General features: G+C 44.0%; 2 protein-coding genes across 2 annotated transcripts in view; both read right to left on the bottom strand.

The window, feature by feature from the left end:
- Positions 1-1,004: 1,004 nt before the first annotated feature.
- Positions 1,005-17,371, bottom strand: LOC307230646 (uncharacterized protein; the record flags this gene model as incomplete). Its single annotated transcript, XM_080001082.1, has 7 exons — positions 1,005-1,097; positions 5,716-5,801; positions 6,221-6,499; positions 7,284-7,688; positions 7,776-7,932; positions 9,478-9,540; positions 17,300-17,371. The coding sequence occupies 7 exons, from the start codon at positions 17,369-17,371 to the stop codon at positions 1,005-1,007; spliced, it is 1,155 nt and encodes a 384-aa protein (XP_079857208.1).
- A 4,665-nt stretch (positions 17,372-22,036) lies between these two features.
- Positions 22,037-26,646, bottom strand: part of LOC307230645 (odorant receptor 131-2-like) — a gene marked incomplete at both ends in the record, with an annotated part of 15,701 nt that continues 11,091 nt past the window's right edge. Inside the window, one exon of the mRNA XM_080001081.1 lies at positions 22,037-22,813. Within this exon, the coding sequence (XP_079857207.1) occupies positions 22,037-22,813 (777 nt within the window). The remainder of the gene's footprint in view (positions 22,814-26,646) is intronic.

Raw genomic sequence — 26,646 nt, 5'->3', positions numbered from 1 at the left:
GCTAACCCAGCTCACAGCTTTGCACTTTGTCCTAAACTGCGCAACTTCTGGACAGAAATGTTTAATTTATTCTCACACATACTTGAAGTGCAAATAGAGCCAGAACCAAACTTCATTATATTAGGAATATCCCAAGACTTGTTAAGTTTAAGTTGGCTCTCTTATGGGATAATTGTTGCTAAAAAAACAAATTCTTATGTGCTGGAAGGCAGAGGTACAATCAGTGAAACAGTGGCTTACAGAACTGACTAGTACATTACACCTGAAGAGAATTACGTATGTTCTGACGGATAACAGTGGGGAATTTGAAAAGATTAGGCACCCAATTTTAAGATTCCACATACTCTTCTGGAATCTTCTCTAACGGGTCTATTAAGTAAAAAGGCTCTCAGTGCAGTGCGTACGCTGATGAATCTTGAGATTTGTTGATTGACTGAATCGTTTCCCACATTGCTCACAGGGGTAAGGTTTCTCCCCTGTGTGTGTACGCTTATGTCGTTTTACTGCACTCCTTGTTGTAAAGCGCTTCCCACACTGTTCACAGTGGTATGGTTTTTCTCTTGTGTGTGTACGCTGATGGCTCTTGAGATTGGGTGATTGACTGAATCGCCTCCCGCACTGTTCACAGTGGTAAAGTTTCTCACCTGTGTGCGTACGCTGATGAATTATGAGCTTGGCTGACTGTTTAAATCTTTTCCCACACTTATCACAGTGATATGGTTTCTCTCCTGTGTGTGTACGCTGATGCACTTTTAAATAACAGCTAGTCATAAAGCTCTTCCCACACTGTTCACATTGGTAAGGCTTCTCTCCTGTGTGTGTAAGCTGATGCTTTTTCAAATGATGCAATAGACTGAATCTTCTCTCACACTGATCACAGTGATATGGCTTGTCTCCTGTGTGTGTACGCTGATGAATCTTGAGACTGGCTGACCGACTGAATCTCTTCCCACACTGTTCACAGGGGAAAGGCTTGTCTCCTGTGTGCATACGCAGGTGTACTTTTACTTCAGCTCTTGTCGAAAACCTCTTCCCACACTGTTCACAGTCATATAGTTTCTTTCCTCTTTGAGTAGGATGACATTTTCGGTGATAACCTAAGAGAGGAGAGAGAAAGAAAGACAAGATTGGATTATAAAACAAGTCAGAGAGGGCACTAAGAATGTTACATTAAGCAGACGCTTTTATCCAAAGCGACTTACAATTAATTCAAACACCGACGGATGCAGCCATCAGGAGCAATTAGGGGTTAAGTGTCTTGCTCAAGGACACTGCAGCATGATAGCAGGAGGAGCCTGGGATCGAACCAGCAACCTTTAGATTACTAGACGACCAGCTCTACCCCCTGAGCTACCACCCCCCACAATATAGTTGTTGAGTAAACACTGACCACTGAAAAAGAGTTAATTTGCAATGGTGACCGGCTGGCTGCATTATGCCACTATTCCACTTATTGATTTTAAATTATTTCATAACTAGTATACCTAGCGCAGCAGTGGGCTCGGCAACTGCAAAGCTTCCACTGTCTGGCTTCCGGCAAGAAAAACAATCCATAACAATGTAGTTAAAATTGCAAATACATGCGAACTATGTGCAATCTGATGATATCAAACATTTACTTGAAGAGATATACAATATTGCACACAGGGAAGACCACTCTGACGGAAATATTTTTTAACATCGCCATTCTACTCCTGGATGTTATGCCTCAACAATTGAGTTATGGTCCCAGAATTCTGGGATTATTCGGGTTGACAAATAGGTGCAGTTGTGTGTCATTGGCATAGCAGTGAGACACGTAAACTGAACTTAATACAACCCAGGGAAAGCAAGTACAGATAGAATAAACTTGGACCAAGAACTGAACCTTGGGGGACCCCACATGTAACAGCAGCTGCTGAAGACACTCACTAGTTGAAACAGCAAAACGTGTTTTACAGACAGATATGAGGAAAACCACCTAAAGCTGTGACACAAACATGTTCCAACGGTACCTACAGGCTTTATAGGACAGAAGTAGGAAAACTGAGCAGTGAAAGCTCCAATCACAAACAGGTGTTAACTGAATCAAAGGCAAAGCAAGATTATTCACTATACTGCCCTCACCATTCAACCACATAGTGAATAGTTACAGAAATGTATGATGGGAACTGTAATTTGTGTAAGATAAGATAGACTTTATTGTCCTGAAGGAAATGTGTTGTACAATCAATACGAACAATCAAGCAACAGTGATTGAACCATCAACCTCCTGATTACTAGAAAACCCACTCTACTTACTGAGCCACTGCCCCCAGTTGGTCATCTATTTGAATGCCAAGGTATCTGTAAGAGCTGTAAGATTTGTGACGTGGTGCCGCCCGTTAGTGGCAGCCTGCACAGGCACTCCTCGTTGTTTATGCCCATTTTAGTATTTTTATCCGTTTTATATCACCATGTACGCCAAAAACTCATCGGTAGTGATCTCCTACGGCCGCGATGCACTCCTGGATATAAAAGTTTCCCTGGAAGATCAACCTTGGGACTTTATATCTGCGGATCCAGGGGGGCCCCCACGGGATTTCACGCACCAACAGCGATATCAATAAAATGTTCCACGGCACCGCGGTAAACGAGGCAGCATTCGGGTTAAAATGAGGACGCAACCTTACCGTCCACCCCTGCCAAGCATCATTCTTGCTAAGGTCCAGTCCCTGGAGAACAAGATGGATGATCTTCGAGCGAGGATTACATTCCAATGGGATTCGAGAAACTGTTGCGTCCTCGCCCTGACGGAGACATGGCTGAACCCACTGGTGCCTGATGAAGGCATTTGTCCAGCCGAGTCCTTCTCCGTGTTCCGACAGACCGGAATAGTTGGGGAAATCCAAGGGTGGAGGCGTCTGCCACATGATAAATAGCCACAGTGTAAGTCCAACATCAAGACTCTCTCCCTCTCCTGCTCGCCGAACCTGGAACAGCTGACTATCTCATGCCATTTTACCTCCCCCGGGAATTCAGCACGGTCATCATTACAGCCATTTATATTCCACCTCAAGCCAACACCGACAGAGCACTATCAGACTTGTGCGACGTGTTGTGCGGACTTCAGAACAAACAAATTTCCATCAACACATCACGTGTGCCACCAAGATAGAACTTTGGACCACTGCTACACACAGTACAACAACCGACACAAGACCGTCTCGCTCTCTGTTTTTGGGAAATCGGACCACACGGCCATTGCTCTGATCCTTGTTCATAAGCCGTGCATTGCATGTGGAACGGTAGTGACGAGGGACAGTAAAGTGGTGGTCGGACCAATCATCAGACACGCGCATCAGGACGCTCTTACTGACGAAGAATGGGACATGTTCCAATCAAGTTCCAGTGACGTCAGCGAGTTTACAGAAGTAGCTACATGCTTCATAGCTATGTTAGGGGATAGCATCGTTCACACGGTGAAAGTCTGGATATTTCCGAACCAGAAACCGTGGGTCGATAAATCCATCCGCGGCGTTCTGAATGCTCACACAGCCACTTACAATGACAGTCTCGTAAGTGGAAATATGGACAGTTACAAAGCGGCATCGTAATCTGTGGAGGCGGTGAAGGACGCTAAATGAATGTATAGGGACAGAGTGGAGCGACAGATGGCGCAACAGGACACCAGAGGCTTGTGGCAGGGCCTGCGGACTATTATGAACTACTAAAGCAGCTCCTCCCTAGCCACAAGTTTGGATGCCTCCCTGGCCAACGAACGGAACTCTTTTTTTGCGGAGTTTGAGTCTGGCAACAGCACCGCTAGCTCGCCAGCTTATTGGAGTTACACCGCTGGGGATGAGCGCACACTCTTAGTGTCTGAGCTTGACGTCAGGAGCGCTGTGATGCAGGTGAACACCTGGAAAGCTGCGGGCCCAGATGTCATATCTGGGTGAGTACTGAAGTCCTGTGCTAACCAGCTAGCCCAAGCCCACTAGGATATTCAATGCCTCCCTGGCCGAGTCGGTGGTCCCGTCCTGCTTCAAGAGGTCTACCGTCATTCCTGTTCTGAAGATCGCCTTTCCAGCCTGCCTGATTGACTACCGTCCAGTGGCCCTGACCTCTGTGGTCATGACTTGTTTTGAGAGGCTGATTAAGGATTACATCTGCGCCTCCCTCCCCTGCACCTTGGACCTGCTGCAGTTCGCGTACCGGCCGAACAGATCCAAGGACGTTGCAGTCTCACAGGTACTGCACACCACGCTCACGCACCTGGATGGCCGGAAGGGGGCCTACAGTATGTGAGATTGCTGTTCATTGACTACAGTTCAGCTTTCAATACCATAGTCCCCATCAGACAAGCTGCGGGAACTAGGACTGAGCACACCGTTGTGTGCCTGGATCCTGGACTTCCTCTCAGCCCGGCCCCAGGTGGTTAGGGTGCAAAGGCACATGTCCAGCTCCCTCACCCTGAACACTGGATCCCCCCAGGGCTGCGTCCTCATCCCTCTATTGTACTCACTGTACACACATGACTGTGTGGCCGGGTCCAGCTCCAACACCAAGTTTGTTGATGACACCGTCGTGGTGGGCCTGATCACTAACAACGATGAGAAGGCCTACTGTGAGGAGGTGACTGACCTGTCACTCTGGTGCCAGGACAACAGCCTCCACCTGAACGTCAGCAAAACTAAGGAGCTAATTGTGGACTTTAGGAGGGGATTACAACCTGGGACGCACGCGCCGTTGGTGATTAATGGGACTTCTGTCGATAGGGTGAGCAGCTTCAAGTACCTGGGAGTCCACATCACAGAGGATTTAACATGGACTTTACATACAGAAACTCTGGTGAGAAAGGCGAGACAGCGGCTTAACCACCTCAGGCAGCTGAAGAATTTAAGGGTCTCGGAGGGGATCCTCAAGTCCTTCTACTCTGGAGCGGTGAAGAGCATCCTGACAGGCAACACCACTGCCTGGTTTGGAAACTGTACTGCTCAGGACAGGCGGGCCCTGCAGAGAGTGGTGCGTTCAGCCGAGCGTACCATCGGAACTACCCTCCCCTCCCTGCAGGACTTATACACCAGCAGGTGTAGTAGCAGAGCCCGCAGGATCATGAAGGATCCTCACCACCCCAACAACAAACTGTTCCAGCTGCTGAGGTCGGGGAAGCGCCTCCGCAGTCACACAGCGAGGACAGAGAGACTGTGACGGAGTTTCTTCCCGCAAGCCAGAAGAACTGTCAATGCTGAGAATACCAGGAATCCTAACAAACTGAGTCACTCACACTGCCCTACTGTACTGTATGTACCATACTGTACTGCATACTGCATCACTGTTCTGGGTTACTGCATACTGCGCTGTATTGCTGTTCTGTTTGGTGTTACTGTACTGCTGTAGTACTGTTGTATACTATACTGTAAATATTTTTACTGCACATATCTGTATGTACAAATAGCCTATCCCATATAATAACCCTATTCCCTTGTATTTTGTACCCCCACTTTGTATGGTCTTTTTGAGTCTTATTTAATTTTTATTTTATGTTTTTATATTATTTTATTCCTAACTGCATTACGTTTTAGGAATCAGTTAGTTTCAGATAGTTAGCTAGGTAGGCAGTAGGTCAGCTATTATGTTTGGTTTAGTAACTATTGTGCATAATCTCTGGGTACGTTGTAAAGGCATTTCACTTCATATATGTATGAAAGTATGTATATGTATGTGACGAATAAACCTCTTGAATCTTGAGCTCACCTGTCCTATCCTCTGGTCATGGATTATCACTGGAGAGTGGTCACCAATGGATTTGGGGTCAAACACTATCTTCTGTTTTATTAACGCTGAGAGTGAGAAAGCCCCACCGAATAAACACCCCACCGACTAAAGCTCTGGATCATAGACTTGTGAATTTGACTATCAGAGTAGTTCAACTTGAGCCCCAGGACGTTTGTATCATCTGAGAACTTCATGTAATTATGTGTACTTTGTGTACTTCAGCAAAATCCTGTATCCATGAATTTTTTATATCTATACATTTTTTATAAATCTCAATTTTGCTACCGTTACATTTCAGACTAACTGAATAAAGAATCTGCCGGTCAACAGCTTGGTGGGAGAAAAAAATAAAAATTACCAGACTGAGGTTCTCTGGTCTCCTTGCAATCTTCATCACTGTCTTCGGTCTCAGTTTCAGAAGAGTGTGAAAAGAAGAGCTGCTCAGCACCAGCTGGTTCAAAATCAGCAGCTGGATCTGAGCTACTGGCTGCTTCTGACACTCCCCGGTCCTCTCCATCAGCTTCTGATTCCATCTGCTCAGTTGAGGTGCTGGCTACAGGTTCTGCCTCTCTCTTCTCCCCAGTTTGGCTTTGATGAAGCTGGGACCACTGAGCACACACTTCACCGTGTTCCCTCTTCACAGGAAACTCCTCCTCTTCCTCTTTAATGTGCAGAGGCTCTGGCTCCTCCTGGCCCAGACTGGTGCTCCAATCCTGCTGCTCAGGGGGAAGCTTCTCTTTATAGACAGAGAGCTGCTGGAGCTCTGGAGGCAACAATGAAATACAGACACACACAAAGATATGTGAAACATTACGAATGGTGCATTCTTCTATATACACTTTGCACTGAGTTTTGTAATCCTCGAATCTAATCAAAAGTTCACAATAATTCTCATTTAAATCTAATCACAGTTTACAATAATATAATATGAAACATGACATTTTAATAAAAAAGTACACAATATGCCCGTCTAAACTCAAAACATAATTTGAATCATTTGAAGCTGTCATAAGCTGAGATTCAAGACAGTTTACTGTTAATTACATGTTGGAAATGTAGAAAAGGTACAGCATGTGCAAATAACACCCACGTTTCAACTTTATTTTCAGTAAAACATGTCAGAAACAGATTCCCCGCCTGAAACCCGCAGCAATGATACGTCAATAGCGCCGCCATCTTGCCCACTGCTGTAGGAAAATGTTGTAACTCGCACTGTTTCATACCAAAACATCTCTGCTTATTGCAGATGATGTGGTCTCTGTTGCCTCATCAGATTGTGATCTTCCAGCATCCACAATCACTTTTCTTTTGTTTATTTTTCTTTTAGGAACACAAGACCACCAGCATCACACATAGCCCTTCATGTCTGTTGACAACTTCTTGACTTGATGATTGCCTTATCTGACATGGTGACCATCGTGAGAGACAAAAATATTGTGTAGTCTGATCCCGGCATTAAGAGATAGGATGAGGAGCTTAAATAAAAACTAACCCAACTCAATGACTAAGCAGGAGAGCTTGGTGGGAGAAGGAAAACAATTAGTTACCTGACGGAGGTTCTGTGGTCTTCTTCCAACATCCATCACTGTCTTCAGTCTCAGGTTCAGAACAGTGTGAACAGAGGAACTGCTCAGCACCACTTGGTTCTAAAGCAGCAGCTGGATCTTCTGGATCTACTTCTACTTCAACTTCTACTACTTCTGCTTCCATCTCTTCAGTTGAGGTGCTGGCTACAGGTTCTGCCTCTCTATTCTCCTCACTTTGGCGCTGATGAAGCTGGGACCACTGAGCGCACTCTTCATCATGTTCCTTCTTCACAGGGAACTCCTTCTCTTCCTCTTTAATATGTGGGGGCTCCAGCCCCTCCTGGCTCAGACTGGGGCTCCACTCCTGCTGCTCAAGGGGAAGCTCCTCTTTACAGACAGAGAGCTGCAGGAGCTCTGGAGGGAACGCTGAGATACAGACACAGGGAGGGAAATTCAGTCACCGACACTTTTAGTGTAAAAAAATATTTTTATGGTGCTTCAAACATCCTTTACCTTGCTGAATGCCGATTGGCTGGATGTGTGATTGATTCCTGTGTTGCTGTTCTCCTATTGGATGTGTGTAGATGATGGGCGTGGTCAGGGATTGTCCCTGCAGCTGTGAGATGAGCGGCGCTGCCGAGTGTGTGATCACAATGTAGGGAAGCACCAACTGCAAGTACCAAGCACAGACACTTTAATAACTAATAAATAACATAGCAGGTAGAGCTGTAGTTAAGAATTTAACGACTTTAATGCTTCAATAATAAACTATCCTTGTATCATCATCCCACAAAAATCCTAATATCTTTGAGAATCATTTTTTTTCCATCTATTTTTGCCATTATTGGAGAGAGACAGGAAATAGCGAGATAGGGGGGTAGAGAGAGAGACATGCAGCAATGGACCTCAGGTCGGCAGGGATGCAACGATGAGGAATTTTTCCCACCAGTTAAAAACTCATGACAATGACGATATTTTACAACCGGGGAGGGGATCCTCATTATGCACAGTGCTGCTTTTTTTGTTTGGGAGTAAAATAAAAAGTACAATAAAATGGAGTAAAATAAAACCTAAAATAAAAAATACCATGTTCTTAATGTGATATTGAGAGGAACAGGGACAAGCAGCGGACAGAGATCGCGGCCGCAAATTACGCATGGAGAGGGAGACAGGTCCTGATCCAGACCTGATGTAGGGTCTTCTAGAACTTTCTTTCTCTCCTCTCCTCTTGTGATGAGTGAAAAGTGACTCCGCAGACTTTGCTGTGCTGCGCACGAAGCAGACAGTTTTAGTTTTTTAGCGTCCGACTAAGTATTGATAACACACTTAGTATTTTACAAATTAATTTTATTATTTGATAAACGTGTGAGCTGATACAGGAAAATCAACTAATTGGGTTTTATTTCTATATTTAAAAAAAGCAAAACGAGGGTGGGGGCGGTGGGCAAGTAATTTTATCAGACTAATAGCGGTAGAGAGAGAGAGAGAGAGAGAAGGAAAACATTCAAACTTCAGACCTGCTTGTATGATGTCATATCCCACCTATCAGAGCTAAACTGTATTGATATTCATTCTAAATTCATCCTCAGCTCTATTTTTTGGCAGTCTGGCATATTCCTCAAGATAGGGTGGTGTCAGTCTGACAGACGAATTGGTGCAGGTAGGACAACGGCCTGTGGTCTATTGTTTCACACATGAAGTGTTTTTACTCAGGGTTCATTCTGCCAAATGAAATACAATGACTTTAAGTAATTTTCTAAGCACTATTTTTTTCATTTTCAAGGACTTCATGGGATCTTTATTAATTAAAATATAACATAATCTTAGTCTCATCAACTAGTATTGATATTAGTATACAGGTACTCCTCACTTAAGATTCAAGATTCACCAGGTCGTTAAGCGAACTGGTCGATAAGCAAGAACCTGTGTTATTTCACGGTTTGGGTGATTGCGAACTCTAGTGTAGTGAATACTGACAAACTGCGGGAACGAGACTGAGACTGAGAACGGTGATGAGATGAGATGCTTGATGCTGAGATGCCTCGCATGCCTCGGTATTGTAAGTAGCACACAATACAGACTGGTCTGAGAGCTGGTCGTAAGTCAGAACGGTCCTTAAACAGGTAGGTCGTTAAATTCAGGAGTACCTGTATATATATAAAAATATCAAGGACCTGGTGAGAACCCTGTGTTTGCTAAAAAACATATTTCTCACCACTTGTGATGAAGTCATGTTGCAGATATCCAGGTTTTCCATGTCAGTATCAGTAATGCTGTCCTGCAAGTAAACACAGTTCAACCATCAAGCACAAAATGTGACACAGGAGTAAAATACCAAAAAGCATCGAAACTTCACAACTTGATTTATTTTTACTTCTACATCATTTAGGGAAGCGTATCAAATGTGTTTTTTTTCTGGAAGGGACTCGCAAACACCCAAATGAAAGTAGAATGATTAGGACTATGGAGGAGTTAAGGAGTAGAGTAACAGTATAACAATTAGGAGTTTTACTGGAGGATTAAGATAACTGTAGTAGTAAGGTAGTAGTAGAGTAGTAGTAGAGCAGTAGTAGTGCAGTGGTATTGTTGTAGTAGTGCAGTAGAAGTAATGTAGTAGTGTATTAGTGACGTAGTAGTAGTGTAGAAGTGTAGCAGTAAGGGTACTGTAGTTGTGCAGTAGTAATGTAGAAGTAATGGAGTACTGGTGTAGAAGTAGTGTAGTAGTAATGGAGTAGTGGTGTAGAAGTAGTGTACTGTAGTTGTGCAGTATTAGTAGTGTAGTCGTAGTAGTACTAGTGCAGTAGAAGTAGTGGTGTAGTAGTAACATAGTAGTGGTGTAGTTGTGCAGTAGTAGTAGTAGTATAGTAGAAGGTAGTAGTAACAGAGTAGTTTTGTAGTAATGTAGTAGTGGTGTAGTAGTGATGTAGTAGTTCAAGTTCAAGAGATTGGTCACATACATATACATATGGTCATGGTGTAGTAGTAGTGTAGTAGTAATGCAGTAGTGGTGTAGTAGCAGTGTACTGTAGTTGTGCAGTATTAGTAGTGTAGTAGTAGTAGTAGTGCAGTAGAAGTAGTGTAGTAGTAATGTATTAATTGTGTAGTAGTGTACTGTAATTGTGCAGTAGTAGTAGTGTAGTAGAAATGTAGTAATTTAGTAGTTTTGTAGTAATGTAGGAGTGGTGTAGTAGTGTACTGTAGTTGTGCAGTAGTAGTAGTGTAGTAGAAATGTAGTAGTAATTTAGTAGTTTTGTAATAATGTAGTAGTGGTGTAGTAGTAATGTAGTAGTTCAAGTTCAAGAGATTATTTGTCACATACATATACATACGGTCATGATGTAGTAGTAGTGTAGTAGTAAATGGTGTAGTAGTGTACTGTAGTTGTGCAGTCGTAATATGGTAGCAGTAATATAGTAGTAGTGTAGTAGTAATGCAATAGTGGTGTGGTAGTAATGTACTGTAGTTGTGCAGTAGTAGTATGAGTACAGTAGTAGTGTGGTAGTAATGTAGTAGTGGTAGAGTAGTAGTAGTAATGTAGTGGTAGTGTAGTAGTAGTAGGAGTAGTATAGTAGTAGTAGTAGTGCAGTAGTAACGGGGGAGAAGGCCAGGGACTCACATGGAGCAGAACCTCCACTCCAATCCCCTTTTCTCTGATTGCAGCCTTTTTAGTTTTTTAGAAAAGGTTAATTGCACTTCTTGCGCCTAAAATCTACAACAGAACTCAGTGAAATAGATGAACTGCCTGTCATGTCATACAGACAACATTTATTTCACATTAACATTAATTAGAAATGTCTTATTATGGAAGCACTTCACTACTTCTCCTTCTCCATTTTCAATTTAAGGCCGCTACATTTAGCTGAATGAAGCTGCATGTACATGAAGTTTCTGAAGAACCACCATCTATTTTTGCTTATAATCCAAACCTTGTCATTGTTATAACTCCACGTGTTGTCTAAGGAAATTGAGCTGCAGCCACAGTGATGGCCAGGTGACTTTGATGTCGTATGGGGCAACAATGACCTAGTCACGTAATTTTAGTGGCGACACCTTTCTGCGGATTACATTTTCCGATGGGTTACAGTTCTATGAAATCTATTAAGTGTTGACGTCTTTCTGACAGTAATTACAATTTCCAGGGTGCTAGTTTTCTGACACGGTCCTAGTACATAAAACGCATCGCTCATTCCCACAGTCGGGTGGACTCGATGTGGTGACAACTTTTTGTGGAGTAATATTTTTTTTCTTGTGCAAGTTTTCCAATGGGTTACGATTCCATGAAACCATAAAGTGGTTGACGCGCTGCGTGATTATTTACAATTTTCAGGATCCTATTTTTCCGATTCGTTCTCAGAACATGAAACTCATCATGGACTTGCATATTTTGTATCTTACAACTTCCTCGGATCCCGCAAAGTAAGGAGGAACAGAACGCCGTATCTAACACAGGGTTAGATCCGAATAGAATGTCTTAATTTACAGAAAGACCAAAGGGATGAAATATCAATCTAACAGCCCGCAGAAGTCAACCAGGTCAGACGGTACATAAACACAAACACACACACACACAGTTTGTTAACTCTAACCACTACAGAGCGATGGACTGTAAAGCACGCACAACACGAATGGACGTTCAGAACCACAACCTGCACATTTACAACAAATTGGATGATGATGTCACAAAGCTTCTTACTCCACAATGTCGCTCCACAACCGGACCGGAAGTTTTAGAATGTTGGCAAGCCGGTGATGTTTAAATGTTCAGCTAGTTCTGGTCAAATTTAGTTATTCACTAATTCCTGCTCCGAATGTAGATCGATTTGGGTGAAACTTGAACCAGGTGATGTCGGCAACCTACCGATTCTAACGACACCTCAACCGTGTCCCTATCTGCAGCGGTTGTTTTGTTCCAGACACTTTTAGCCCACAAAGTGCCAAGGAGAAGAGAAACAATAATAATCCGAACAATGACAATATAAAATACACAAAGTAATTTGTTTTAGTTGCTAGGGAACGCAGCGGTCTAGTTTAACGTGAATGTATTGTTCCTTCGTTAAGGCCCGTTTATGTCCAACGCAGCTGGAGGAATAAAGAAGGAAAGTAAAAGGCAGAGGAGCAGCTGATACCCTGAATCGTCTGCGGTGTAAATACTAATTAACACACACAGTGGACGTTCGGTGGAAGCTCCACAATCACTTCCATTTACAATGTCAGAACGAACCGTGTCAAGCTAATGCTAACGCAAGGCTAATGCCAACACTCGGCGAATGCCAACACCAGGCATATGCCAACACCAGGCATATGCCAACACCAGGCAAATGCCAACACGGGGATAATGCCAAGCCTCTGCGTAGTCACAGCTGGGGACTGGAACACTCAACTAAACACCATAAAGTCACTTTACCTTAGATCATAACGTTCCACTGTAGGGCATGCGCAGTTTAGACGAAGCGGTGGTGGACTACGCATGCGCAGCGTCGACGAAGACCTCAACATGCAGTAGCAACTGAAGGACACAACCGAGCAAGATGCTCCACAACTATTGTGATGACACTCAGTGAATGTATTGACGGACGCTCGAAAGGTCCTGATGCAGGGTGTGCAGGCGCAGCACTATATATCCAGGGAGTGAGACAGATATGAAGTAAAGCATCAGAGCGTCCGTCACTATATACGACAGAGCTGTTGGCAGTGTTATTGACCCTGCAGTGGATAGAGAAGGGAATATATAAGAGTCTTGTTGCGGCCGACGAAATACAAACACATGTTGGTGCTGGGAACCAAGGGAAGGGAATGTCATCGGTGGTGTGAGAACAGGTTACACAGGTTTCAACAACACATGATATAAAATAGACAAGCACCCAAAAGGGAAACGCTGCTACTGTCACTGGGCAGAAACAGTGGAACATGGAACATGGAACATCTGCTTCAGTTTAGGAAATAAAATATGAAGAGAAATCACTAAGGAAGGAAAAACACCAGGAACTTACATTTAGCAGACGCTTTTATCCAAAGCAACTTACAATAATTCAAACACTGGTGGACACTATCAGGAGCAATTAGGGGTTAAGTGTGCAGGCACTACAGCATGCTAGCAGGAGGAGCCTGGGATCTAACCAGCAACCTTCAAGTTGCTAGACGACCAGCTCTACCGCCTGAGCTACCATCCCCCATTTTTCATTGTGGCGTTAGGGTTAGGGTTAGGGTTAGGGTTAGGGTGAGGGTGAGGGTGAGGGTGAGGGTTAGGGTTAGGGTTAGGGTTAGGGTTACTAGGGTTAGACACTGTGCCATTCTTACGTTTTTTAAATAAATTGATTTAAATAAAATGGTCCAGATGGTTTTTTATTTTTTTATTTGATTTGATTTGATTTCATTTTATGGTTATTTATTTTGTGAAAATTAATTTAATTTATTTTATTTCATTTTATTTGTTTTATTTTATTTCGATTTATTTGAATTATTTTATTTTATTTCATTTTTTTAAATTTTGTTTCATTTTGTTTTATTTTGTGTTATTTGTATTTATTTATTTATTTTTTTTTATTATTATTTATTTAATTTATTTTAATTTATTTTGTTTTATTTTATTATATTTTGTTTCATTGCATTTTTAATTTAATTTAATTTAATTTAATTTAATTTAATTTTAATTTGTTTCTTGCATGATCTCCAGTTCCGCTCCAGGCCAGTTAATAGCGGTAATTCACCTCTAAGCTGCTCTGCCAACCGCCAAAAAACACTCCAGCTCCAGCTCAAGCTGTTAACTTATTTTGTTCCAGAGCGAAATCTGTTGCAGTAGGAGAGCTTCTATACTTGTGTGATAAGGTGAAGGGGGGAGAAGAAGTGAGAAACGCGCTGAATGACAAGGTGATAGCAGCAGGAGGAGACATTTTCAGAGAGTTTGAACGGTCTGTGGTGGACTGGGAGAGCAGACGGAGGCGCTCGGAGCAGGCGATCCGGAGGCTGTACAGAGGGCTGGCTTCCATCCTAAGACCCAGAGTCCAGCTGAGCAGAGCAGGTCTGGATCCTTCTAATATATCTTAAAAGGCTCAGATCATGTCCATCACATGGCAATTAAAAATGAATATGTTGCTATATAAACAGTTTTTACGTTTTTGGTCCTTGGTAGCCGCCATCTTAGTGAGGTGTACACTCATGTTATTTATGCAAGGCTCCAGATTGCGACCATTTAGTCGCATATTGTGACCATTTTTAGAGACAGTGTTACTACATTTTATAACAAGCAGCACCAGGGCGACTTGCACATATGTTGACGTTTTTTTTGTTGTTTTATCGTATATCATGTGAAAGACTAGGATGGAGCGAGAATTGGTGTGTGTGTGTGTGAGACAGTTAGATAGAGAGAGATGGAGAGCTGAGGCTCTCTGAGCGTCAACAATATCAACATTGACAGCCACATAGTGAATTTTATTTCTTTTTTTTACTATTTAAAATCGGTAAAATCCTATTTCATCGTAGAGCTGCCCGGTACCACTATTGCACCGGTTACTATATGATCGGTATCTAACGGACAGAATTGCGACGCAGATTTTGATGCCTCACTTCGGTGCCATGACCAAGCTGCCGATTGAAATATCCGCCAAATGCACTTCACCAAACATTATGGTTGGGGCACGCGGCTTGAAATCCTCTGTGTTCCTCTATGTCGCACCACCGCTTTCCTCTCTCGTGCCGCGCTCGTCAATGTCACCTTATTGTTGCTTAGCCAATCGGATAAAAGAGGTGGGTCGTAAAAGTTTTCACTACCAATCATGTTCGGTTCATACAAACTGTCAGTTATGTGTAAACATGTAACATCCATCCATTTTCCTCCGCTTATCTGGGGCCGGGTCGCAGTGGCAGCAGGCTGAGCAAGGAGCTCCAGGCCCGCTTCTCCCCAGCAACGTTTTCCAGTTCCTCCTGGGGGACCCCGAGGTGTTCCCAGGTCAGCTGGGATATATAATCCCTCCAGCACGTTCTGGGTCTACCCCGTGGTCTCCTACCAGTTGGACGTGCCTGGAAAACCTCCAAAGATTTTTGATCAGATGCCCCAACCACCTCAACTGGCTCCTTTCGACGCGAAGGAGCAGCGGCTCTACTCCGAGCTCCCTCCAGATGTCCGAGCTCCTCACCCTATCTCTAAGGCTGAGCCCAGCCACCATACAGAGAAACTCATATCGGCCGCTTGTATTCGTGATCTCGTTCTTTCGGTCACTACCCAAAGCTCATGACCATAGGTGAGGGTTGGGACATAGATGGACTGGTTAATTGAGGGCTTGCCTTTCGGCTCCGCTCACTCTTCACCACAACGGTCCGGTACAACACCCGCATCACTGCTGACGCCGCACCTATCCGCCTGTCCATCTCACACTCCATTTTCCCCTCACTCATGAACAAGATCCCGAGATACTTGAACTCCTTCACTTGGGGCAGCAACTCACTCCCAACCCGGAGGGAGCAATCCACCGTTTTCCAGCAGAGATCTATGGCCTCAAACTTGGAGGTGCTGACTCTCATCCCAACCGCTTCACACTTGGCTGCAAATCGCCCCAGTGCCTGCTGGAGGTCACGGTCTGATGAAGCCAACAAAACCACATCATCTGCAAAAAAGCAGAGATGCAATTGGCAATCAGCCGGAGCCTCCTTTCCAGCACCCTGGAGTAAACTTTCCTGGGTAAGCTGAGCAATGTGATACCCCTATAATTGGAGCACACCCTCCAGTCCCCCTTTTTAAAAATGGGAACCACCACCCCGGTCTGCCACTCCACAGGTACTGTAACTGACACCCACGCGACACTGAAGAGCCGTGTCAGCCAAGACAGCCCAACAATGTCCAGAGCCTTCAGCATCTCAGGGCAAATCTCGTCCACCCCCAGCGCTTTGCCACGAGGAGCTTTTTGACTGCCTCAGCGACCTCTAACAGGCATATTAACGAGACTTCCCCCAAGTCTTCAGACACTGCCTCTTCCCCTGAGGACGTATTGATCGGCTTCAGGAGTTCCTCAAAGTGCTCTTTCCCCCGCCCGACAATATCCCCAGTCTGGGTCAGCGGTTCTCCTCTCTGGCTGAACACAGCCTGAGCCAAGGCCTGCTTTCCCTTTCTGAGTCGCCGCACAGTTTGCCAGAACTGCTACAGAGAAGTCCTTCTCTGTAGCATCCCCAAACTCCTCCCACACCTGGGTTTTTGCTTTAGTGACCACCAGAGCCACAGCCCTTCTAGCCTGCCGGTACCTGTCTGCTACTTCAGGAGACCCCTGGGCCAGCCAAGCCCGAAAGGCCTTCTTCTTCAGCTTGAGGGTTTTCTTCACTGCTGTTGTCCACCAACGGGTTCTTGGGTTACCGCCACGACAGGCACCGACTACCTTCCGACCACAGCTTCTAGCAGCTGCCTCTGCAATGGAGGTTTTGAACATGACCCACTCGGATTCCATGTCCCCAACCTTGCCCGGGATGCGTGAAAAATTCTTCTGGAGGTGGCAGTTGAAGACCTCGCGTACAGGGGCATCCACCAGGCGTTGCCAGTTCAACCTCACTCCACGTTTGGGTTGACCAGGTCTGTCTGGCAGCTTCCCCCGCTATCTGATCCAACTCACCACCAGGTGGTGATCCGTTGACAGCTCTGCTCCTCTCTTCACCCAAGACATATGGCCGCATAATGACACGACCACAAAGTTGATCATCGATCTTTGACCTAAGGTGGTCTGATACCACGTACACTTATGAGCCACCCTATGCTCGAACATGGTGTTCGTTATGGCCAATCCATGACTAGCACAGAAGTCCAATAACAAAGCACCACTCAAATTCAAATCAGGCAGGCCATTCCTCCCAGTCACTCCCCTCCAGGTTTCTCCATCGTTGCCCCCGTGAGCGTTGAAGTCTCCCAGTAGAACTATAGAGTCCCTAGGCGGAGCCCCTTCCAGGACGCCACCCAGAGACTCCAAGAAGGCCGAATACTCTGAACTGGTGTTCGCTGCATAAGCACACACAACAATCAGAGCTTTCCTCTTAGCAACTTGTAGTCGCATAGAGGCTACCCTCTTGTTCACTGGGGAGAACTCCAACATAGCGGCACTCAGCTGGGGGCTTGTGAGTATCCCCACACCCATCGGCGCCTCTCACCCTGGGCAACTCTGAAAAAGGAGAGTCCAGCCCCTCTCCAGAATTTTGGTTCCAGAGCCAGTGCTGTGCGTAGAGGTGAGCCCAACTATATCTAGTTGGTACCGCTCCACCTCCTGCACCAGCTCTGGCTCCTTTTCCGCCAGGGAGGTGACATTCCACGTCCCTAGAACTAGTCTATGATGCCGAGGATCAGCAGGCCTGGGCCCCCGCCTTTGCCTGCCACCCGGCTGACATTGCACCCGGCCCCAACGCCTATCCCTGCAGGTGGTGGGTCCACAGGGTGGTGGCTCCATGGTATTTTTTTGGGCTGTGCCTGGCCGAGCCCCATGGGTCAAGACCCGGCCACCAGACGCTCGCCGGCGAGCTCCCCCAGGTCTGGCTCCAGGAGGGGGCCCCGGTTTCCCTATTCCAGGCGAGGTACCATGTTGCCTTGATTGTCATTGCATTAGGGTCCTTTGAATCGCTCTTTGTCTGGTCCCTTGCCTGGGACCACTCTGCCTTGGGAGACCCTACCAGGGGCTAATGCCCTCGACAACACAGCTCCCAGGGTCACAGGGACACACAAACCCCTCCACCGCGGTAAGGTGGCGATTCCTGGGGGGAACATGTAACATGTGAAAAGTATATGAAAAGTTATTAAGGACAAATGGGTTTGGTTCTTAATAAATCTCTAAAATATCACCCATCTTAAAAAAAAAGTATTACTTTATGATTTTTTTTCTGTTATAGCACTTCTTCAATTTGTGACTTTTAACTTTAAAATAAAACAGCACATTGTAATTTCTGTAAATTGTCTATTTATTACCAAAGCATCCTTCCCTTGAACATGGAACTTACGCTGAAATCTTCTGTTCACTGCTGATGTTTGGTGAGTCTGATCCACGCTGACAGTAATGACTGTCACTCTGCTCTAGAAATTCCTGTACTTAAACAATAGACTGAAATTACGTAACTTCCCTGTAACATACAGAAATCTAAACAATCTACTCGCGGTTCAGAATCAAACTCTCAGTACCCCGCAAAGCCATGCAACCAGAACAATAAAAATGTCTCTGATAAACGTCAGGTCAGGAATGAACAAGTCCTTTTTAGTTAATGAGCTTATAAGTACTCAGAACCTGGATTTTGCTCTACTAACTGAGACCTGGCTGTATAGAAATGGCACAGTCGCACTCATTGAGACAGCACCTCCTAATTTCAAGTTCATCCAAGAGGCGATGGAATAGCTGCTGTCTTCTCTGATATCTATACCTGCTTGGAAATCCTCCTCTGAGAATTCACGTCTTTTGAACACCTTCCTATATCTATAAACTGCAGTGCCCAATTTTAATCATTGCTGTCTATTGGCCACCACAATCTAAATGTGGCTTTCTTGATGAGTTTTCTGAGCTACTGTCCAAGGTCTCCACTGATTATGATTGTGTAATTATCTTAGGTGATTTTAATATTCATGTTGACAATCAAGCACACCCAGATGCTCAACACTTCATTAGCCTATTGGAGGTATTTGACCTCACTCAGCATGTTTCTGGACCCACCCACAATAAGGGGCATACTCTGGACTTAGTCATATCAAAAGGATTAAATATCACTGTAACCTTTGTCATGGATGTTGCTATCTCAGATCACTGTTGCATTTTCTTTGTCATGTCTGCTCTTCCTGTGCAACAGAGGGGTACCCGAACAATTAAAAGACATATTAACAATAATAACCATTGAAATCTTTAAGAGAATTGTAAATGAGTTACCGCTGTTCATCATCAACTGAGGATCTTGTGAACAACTTCAACTCCAAAATACAAAAATTATTGATAAGATTGCACCTAAGATTGTTAAAACTAAAACTAAAAGCCCCCTGGAGAAATGGAGCCGTTATCAGGCAGCTTAAGAGAGAGTGTCACCAGGCAGAACGAAAATGGTGGAAGAAGAAATCTTCAGGTTCAGCATGAAATTTACAAGGATCGACTCAATCGATACAATATAGAAATGAACCTACCCTTCAGCCCTCCAGTAATATGACTGCTGCCATGTCTCATGTCGTCCCCTTAGACATAAAAAGACTGGACAATATTGTTGGTCAGCTCAGGTCCTCCATCTGCTGCCTGGACCCCCTCCCTACCACATTTTTTAAAACTATTTTTAACTGCCTAGCACATGAGGTATTAGTAATTTTAAATGGCTCTCTTCAATCAGGTATATTTCCTGTAGCATTTAAAACAGCTGTCATTAAACCACTCCTGAAGAAGAGCAATCGCGATGCAACAGTTATTGCCAACTACAGTACATGCCTATTTCCAACCTGCCGTTCCTCAGTAAAATACTTGAAAAACAGTTTACCTTTAGCTTAACAACTATCTAACCTCAAACAGCCTTTTAGACACCTATCAATCTGGGTTTTGACCTCACCATAGCACAGAAACGGCACACACGATCTACACATAAACACTGATGCCAAAAAATGATCTGTTCTTCTGACACTGTTGACCATCAGATTTTATTAGGGAGATTACAAAAATGGGTCGGCCTATCTGGCCCGGTTCTAAATTGGTTCAAAACCTTTCTTCAGGACAGGTGTCCTTTGTGTCCATTGGAGATTTTGTGTCAAACAAGGTGGATGCATGTGGAGTGGCCCAAGGTTCGATTCTGGGACCATTATTGTTTAACCTCTATAGGCTTCCACTTGCACATATTGTAAAGAAACACAAAATAAATTACCATAATTATGTAGATGATTTACAACTGTACATATCCCTATCTCCTGATTCAAGATTCAGATTCAAGGGGTTTATTCGTCACATACATATACATACTTTCATACATACGTGTGTGTGTGTGTGTGTGTGTGTGTGTGTGTGTGTGTGTGTGTGTGTGTGTGTGTGTGTGTGTGTGTGTGTGTGAGTGAGTGCGTGTGCATGTGCATGTGATGTGTGTGATGTGTTCACCGGTGAGTACACGGGGCTTGTCCAGATTAGTTCTGGTATATAAGGTTGGTATTATATCATGAAGCCTCCAAGCAGAAAAGCCCCCCCAGCCACCCCTGAGTCCCGCAGCCGTATAGTCACTCCATGACAGCAGGAAAACCCTGAGCACCCTGCCCTGCAGCCACAGAAGACCCCCCAGCCCCAGAGATCTTGTGTGATTTGAAACAACACTTGCTCACAAGTTCCTACGCAAGGACTTCCTGAACTGCCTGTCACGGACACTGTAGATGATGGGGCTCAGAAAGCGCGGCAGGATGTTGATGATCAGGTAGTTGACGAATCTGATCTCCAGTATTCGCCCGGAGAAGATGAGGTGCAGGAAAACCTCCACACTGGGCAAGACGTAGGAGAGCACGCACATGGCCTGCTGCACGCCATGCAGCGGGATGGTGTTCCTGCCTCTCTAGGCAGACATCTTTTCCGGGTACAGGGCCCGGGCGGCAAACAGGATCCTCAGGTATGTGCAGACCAAGGTGAGCAAAACACAGAAGGTCTATGTCGATCAGGTCAGTTAAGTCAAGTGGCAAAATTGAAAAGGCACCCATTTAGAGACCCAACTGTCTCTAAATCAGGATGGGCGAATCAATACTGGAGCATTAATCCTTTTGTCTCCTCTTGGGAATCGATCCTCACACTCAAATATAGATCTTACATCTTCTGTTTGTGTGTGTGTGTGTGTGTGTGGGGGGGGGGGGGGGGTGCGTGTGCGTGTGCCTGGTGTACACAAGAACATCGGCACCAATCTCAATGGACTTCATCACGTCATCAACTTCTTCTGTTGTAACAACATTGGTCTCCTCCGGTGTTTCTTGAAAATATTCAGTTTCATCATCACATTCAGGTTGAAATCCACTGTTTGAAATGTTCTCCAAGTCTGGGATAACGGCGGTATCCGATTCAGCATCCCTGTCGTTCTCCGCGTCACTGTCGGAGAACTGACTATCATCGCAGAAAACAAGTTCAGTACGCGCTGCTTACACTGACTTGGATCTATCGCACTGGTCAGATTGAGCTCCGCAATATGATTTAGATCTGCCACCCAGTTCTCGTAATCCATAACAACATGGAGACAAAAGTTTTCACAGACAAGTGAAACCGGATCCTCATCTTGTTTACAGAAGTGACGTCAGCATGACTGCTTTGTTGGTAGACGTTGGTATATGCCCAATACACAATGATGTCTCAGTGTGTGTGTGTGTGTAAAAGTTGTATGATTCAAAGGTTGAACTCTATCAAATTGGTTTCACATTGTGACTTCCCATCACATGGAATATGGAGGAATGATCTTCACCTGGACATTCGCTTTAAAGGAAAACCATCGTTCGGCGTTGTTCCGTGCTATTCAGCGTCTCGGTATGTGAACTGTGTTTCCCCATCAAATCTTACGGGGATATTTCACTCCACGGTTTAAGATTTTTCTACTATTAATAAATCAAACTCGGTTTTGAAAATATGTTGAGAGATTTAAAAAAAAACCCACAAAGGAACACAAATCTGGAAAAATCTATTTTTCCCTCTAGAATGTTTTTTTCAACTTATTTGGCTGCTCCTAGCAATTTTAGAAATGTGCGACAATGCAGGTTTTACTGCGGTGGGTCAGATATACATACATTTTATATTGTAATATTTATTGAAGACCATATGGAACTCTTTAGCTTTCTTCAGGGAAATTTATGGTTCGCTGCCATTGTGCATTTTACAAAGCAGATGCCTCTTCAGGTGCTTCCTGAAGGTTTTGTCTCGCAGGCCATAGATGATAGGACTAATGAGGCGAGGCATAATCTGGATGAAAACGTAGACAGAAAAGCGAATTGCCGGCACGCCCCCTGGAAACAGGTACGTCAGTCCACTGATCACCAGGTGGGGGACATAGGTGAGCATGCAGAGAATCAGCTGGATGCCATGGAGCAACACTGTGTTTCTGGCCTTCTTGGCATCTGTGGCCACCGCCTTGGCAGTGAACAGTATCCTGAAGTAGGTGTAGAAGAGTGTGAACCAGACCAGGAGCAAGAAGGCTATGTAGGAAATGTCTCTCTTCTTGCTGAGGATGGGATTTGGGAAAACCGTCTCACGAAGGCAGAAAATCCTGGAATGGAAAAACCCATGGGGCTCTGTCGCCAGGGTGACAAACAGATCTGGAAGGAACGACAACCCGCTCGTCACCCAGATCAGACCAATCGCGATGTAGATTCTCTTTTTGGTGCAGATCCAGACGTGGCGGAGTGGCAGACACACAGCGATGTAGCACTCCACCGCCATCACGGCCAGGTTCAGCGGAGTGTTCAGGTTGGTCTGGATGGCCACCAACAGCAAGAATATACAGAGTGACACATTGAGGGTGAACAGGATGTAGCTGAGGACCTGAATGAGGACGAACATGGTCAGGAGGATCATGTCGTTGATCACCAGGTGGATGAAAAGGATGTAACGAGGGTTCATGTGAAAGATCTGGAGGGAACAATGGATGGAACATAAGAGGAATATTAAGTTGAACAACAGAGAAAATTTGAGATTCCATTGTAATGATATCATTATAGGCTGATAATACTGGGAATAAAAATGTTATACTTTTATTAAAAAGTGCAAATGAATGAAGGGATATTTATGAACTCTACAAAGCTTCTTCTAGTCATTCAGACATTGTCTAGAAAGGTTTAAAATTATCTTTTGAGTCTAGCTCAGGGGTCGGCAACCTGTGGTTTTGACAAAAAATTATATGGAAATTAATGCAGGTAATTTTTCAACATTTTAATTGTCCTTTATCATTGTTGTGTGCCTACAATGATTCTTACATTCTTCAATTGTAAAAATGTGCCTATAGACCATAGGAAAAAAATGTTTTAACATTACAGTCAACTAAAATGTGCATCAGTACGTTTAAGTTTTCCGAGTTCCAGCTTTGATGGACGCAGCGGCTTCATAACAATGCCACAGGAACGTGACGAGGTGGGGCCTCATGTGTTGAGAAACCAATCATAATTGAGTATTCAGCCCCTTTCTTGCGCACATGCAGACAATCCAGCCAATCGGAGAGCAGACAGCTGGGCGTGGATACTGGATTGCAACAGCACACGCTTTCCAGGAACGCACTCTCCTCAAATTTGGAACTTTTTTTCCCAGCAGTACAGTAGCTATGCATTCCACATCCCCAAAAAGAAAAGTCTCGGATGAAAAGAAAGAATTTTAAAGTGCGTGGACCGATTTGTTTGCTTTCACTGCCAATGCTGCTGGCTTACAGCTATGCTTGATCTGCGGCGAGAAATGAGCAAACAAAAAGGTAATATTGAAAGACATTTCCAGAACATACACACTGCATTTGTTGAAAAGTACGCGTCTGGGGATGATAGAAAGAGAGCGATTTCGGAACTGTTTGTGTTTAGTGTTCATGCGTGCATAAAAATTCAACAGAATGCAGGAAATTAGGTGATTCACACTCAAAATTTTATGAGGGAGGACGCCCAGACCCCCGCTTAATGTGTCCCCCCCAATGTTCAAACAAAACTTAAGCCACTGCTCCCGCCAGTGGGAGCTTCCTGCTAAGTCACCTGAGACATCTCTTCAGTGTCCTGCCTCTCATTTGCACTTGACTGCATTCTAAAAAAAAAAAAACATATTAATGAATGCTCATTTAGAGTAATGTTGATAAACTTATTTAGACTTAATAGGCTCTGTTACCTTCATTATAAGGTTACAGGCTATTTTGTGGCTCCAGACTTTCTTTTTTTTTTTTCCCCCAAAAATGGCTCTTTTGATAGTAAAGGTAGACCCCTGTTCTAGATCTACACCGATCAGCCACAGCATTATAACCACTGACAGTGGTGGACACCTGTCAACCACCGAAAGCACTCATGATGGGCACGTAAGCATCAGAACTGGACCATGGAGCAATGGAAGACGGTGGCCCGGTCTGATGAATCACGTTTTCTTTTACATCGTGTGGATGGCTGGGTGTGTGTGGGAAACATTGGGTGCTGGCATTCATGTGGATGTTACTTTGACACTTACCACCTACCTAAAGATTGTTGCAGAGAAGAACACCCCTTCATGGCAACTGTATTTATTTTTTCAGCAATGGTTTGAGGGACATGACAAATAGTGCAGGGTGTAAACTTGTCCTCCAAATTCCCCAGACCTCAATCCGATGGAGCATCTGTGGGATGTGCTGGAACAACAAGTCTGATCCATGGGGGGCCAACATTGCAATTTACAGTACTTAAAGGATCTGCTGCTAACGTCTGGGTGCCAGATACCACAGGACACCTTCTTGTGGAGTCCATGCCTCCATGGGACACAGCTGTTTTTACAGCATGAGGGGGAGCTACACAATATTAGGCAGGTGGTTTTAATGTTGTGGCTAATCAGTGTATATCGGTGTCAAATTGAGTTTTACCCCTTTTACTAGTCCGTACACACATTTCATATTACATAGCTTGCAATGTTACCATTGTCTCTGTTTTGGGGTTTTGGAAAATACAAACAATTAGTGAAGAAACCTTCCATAAAATCACCTCCTGATCCTGCATGTAACACATATTTTTATTTAAGTTACTTAAATCTGCCTTAATTTGTATTTCTTAAAGCGATGACATGAGTTAGTTTCATCAACGCAGAATGAAAAGTATGCACTTAAAGTCATTATATATTTCTATTATTTCTCTCATTGTTCAGATTAGTATTAGTTTCATTAGCAGTATCAAACTGACTGTCTGACCTGGTTCTTGTTGAAGGTGTGCACCAGGGTTCCATTGATGTAGTTAATGGAGATGCAAAGGGCGACGGTAATCACATTCTTGATCATGGCTGTGCTTAGCCCGTCTCGGCTGTACCCCTCGCTCGTGGTGTTTCTCTCAATCTTGAAAAAGTTCATGTGTCCAACGTCACTGTGCTGGAAAGCTGAGCAGAAAAGTTGTGCATTTTTAGTGTGAGGGATTTAATGGAGCATTATATGCTCTTAAAGTGAACTAATACTAACAATTACCATAGTAAGCTGAGATGTACATCATCAGAAAGGACATTGACATCAGATTTTTACATTTGTAAATTCAAACATAATTCTTATAATTGGTTTATCTGTTTTATCATCTATTTTTCTTTGTTGACTATCTTTTGATTAGTATTTGAAAGTAGATTTTTTCTCAATACATCAATTAGGTTTAGAATTAGCCCATTCAGGTAACGCAATATGATTAAATATTTTCAGCAAGGTGTACAGTCCAAAGAAGCAGTTACTGAGTTAAATGTCAAAAATTGTTGTATCATCAGTCTAGAGCAGCAAAGATCACTAATGATGTGTACTCACTAAGTTAGGCACCAGAGAACAACACAAAACAACACAGATCATTCATCAGAAACACAAGACTGAGAGAAGAAATAAAGAGAAATAACAGGAATTAAAATATTCCCCAGCTCTAGAAGAGTGAAGGGGTGTAGATGATCAACATCTCCAGCTGTTTTCTTCACATAAACCACCATGTTGCTGCCATTGAATCTACCTAAAGTTAAGACAATGCCATCGAACAATCTCAACCACGATATTTGATAAGAAGCAGAATACAGTGACCAGTTCCAGGTAATCTGGGTTGAGCTGCTGAATCCCGCTTTACCCACCTGATGCTTCTGGTCACCAAGCAGATGCAGCAGTGTGAGCATGCTGTGCAACAGGAGTTTAAATACAGGAGCTCCATCCAAAAAGGCATGGGATTCACTTCAGACATGTGACATGTACATGTGGGTAAACAGTACATTATTATTACATTACGCAATAAAGCACACATTGATATATTTTTTCGCTGAACATGTACTGTATGTCCCCTTTTTCTTTGCGTGTGTGTGTGTGTGTGTGTGTATTTTGAAGTGTTCCTCCAGCCATAAATGGTAGCAATATAAATGTCTTTCTCACTATGAAATATCCTGTGGTTTTGTGTCGTTTTATTTTCTTCTTTGTTCATCTTAGAGCTGTGCTCCAAACCCTGGAGATTAAATTCTCAAAGCTAGAGGTTAAACTGTTGAAGGCTCAAATATAGAGAAACTATAGAGAAATAATGATTATAACAGCTAGACGTTTATGAATACTCCACAGTATTCAGCCACAACATTTAAACCACTACTAATAGTCAAGTGGCGATAGTGGCGCCGCCCCTAGCGGTCGCCTGCGCCGGCGCTCCGGTTACTTTCTTACTTTTTAGTATTTTTTCCTTTTTTTATCATAATGTCCGCCAAAAAAAACATCAACAGTTAACTCATACGACCGCGATGCACTCATGGCTATAAAAATTTCCCTA

This window comes from Zeus faber (genome assembly GCF_960531495.2).
Source record: "Zeus faber genome assembly, chromosome: 5".
Taxonomy (NCBI): domain Eukaryota; kingdom Metazoa; phylum Chordata; class Actinopteri; order Zeiformes; family Zeidae; genus Zeus; species Zeus faber.
This window is presented reverse-complemented; position numbering and strand designations above follow the sequence as displayed.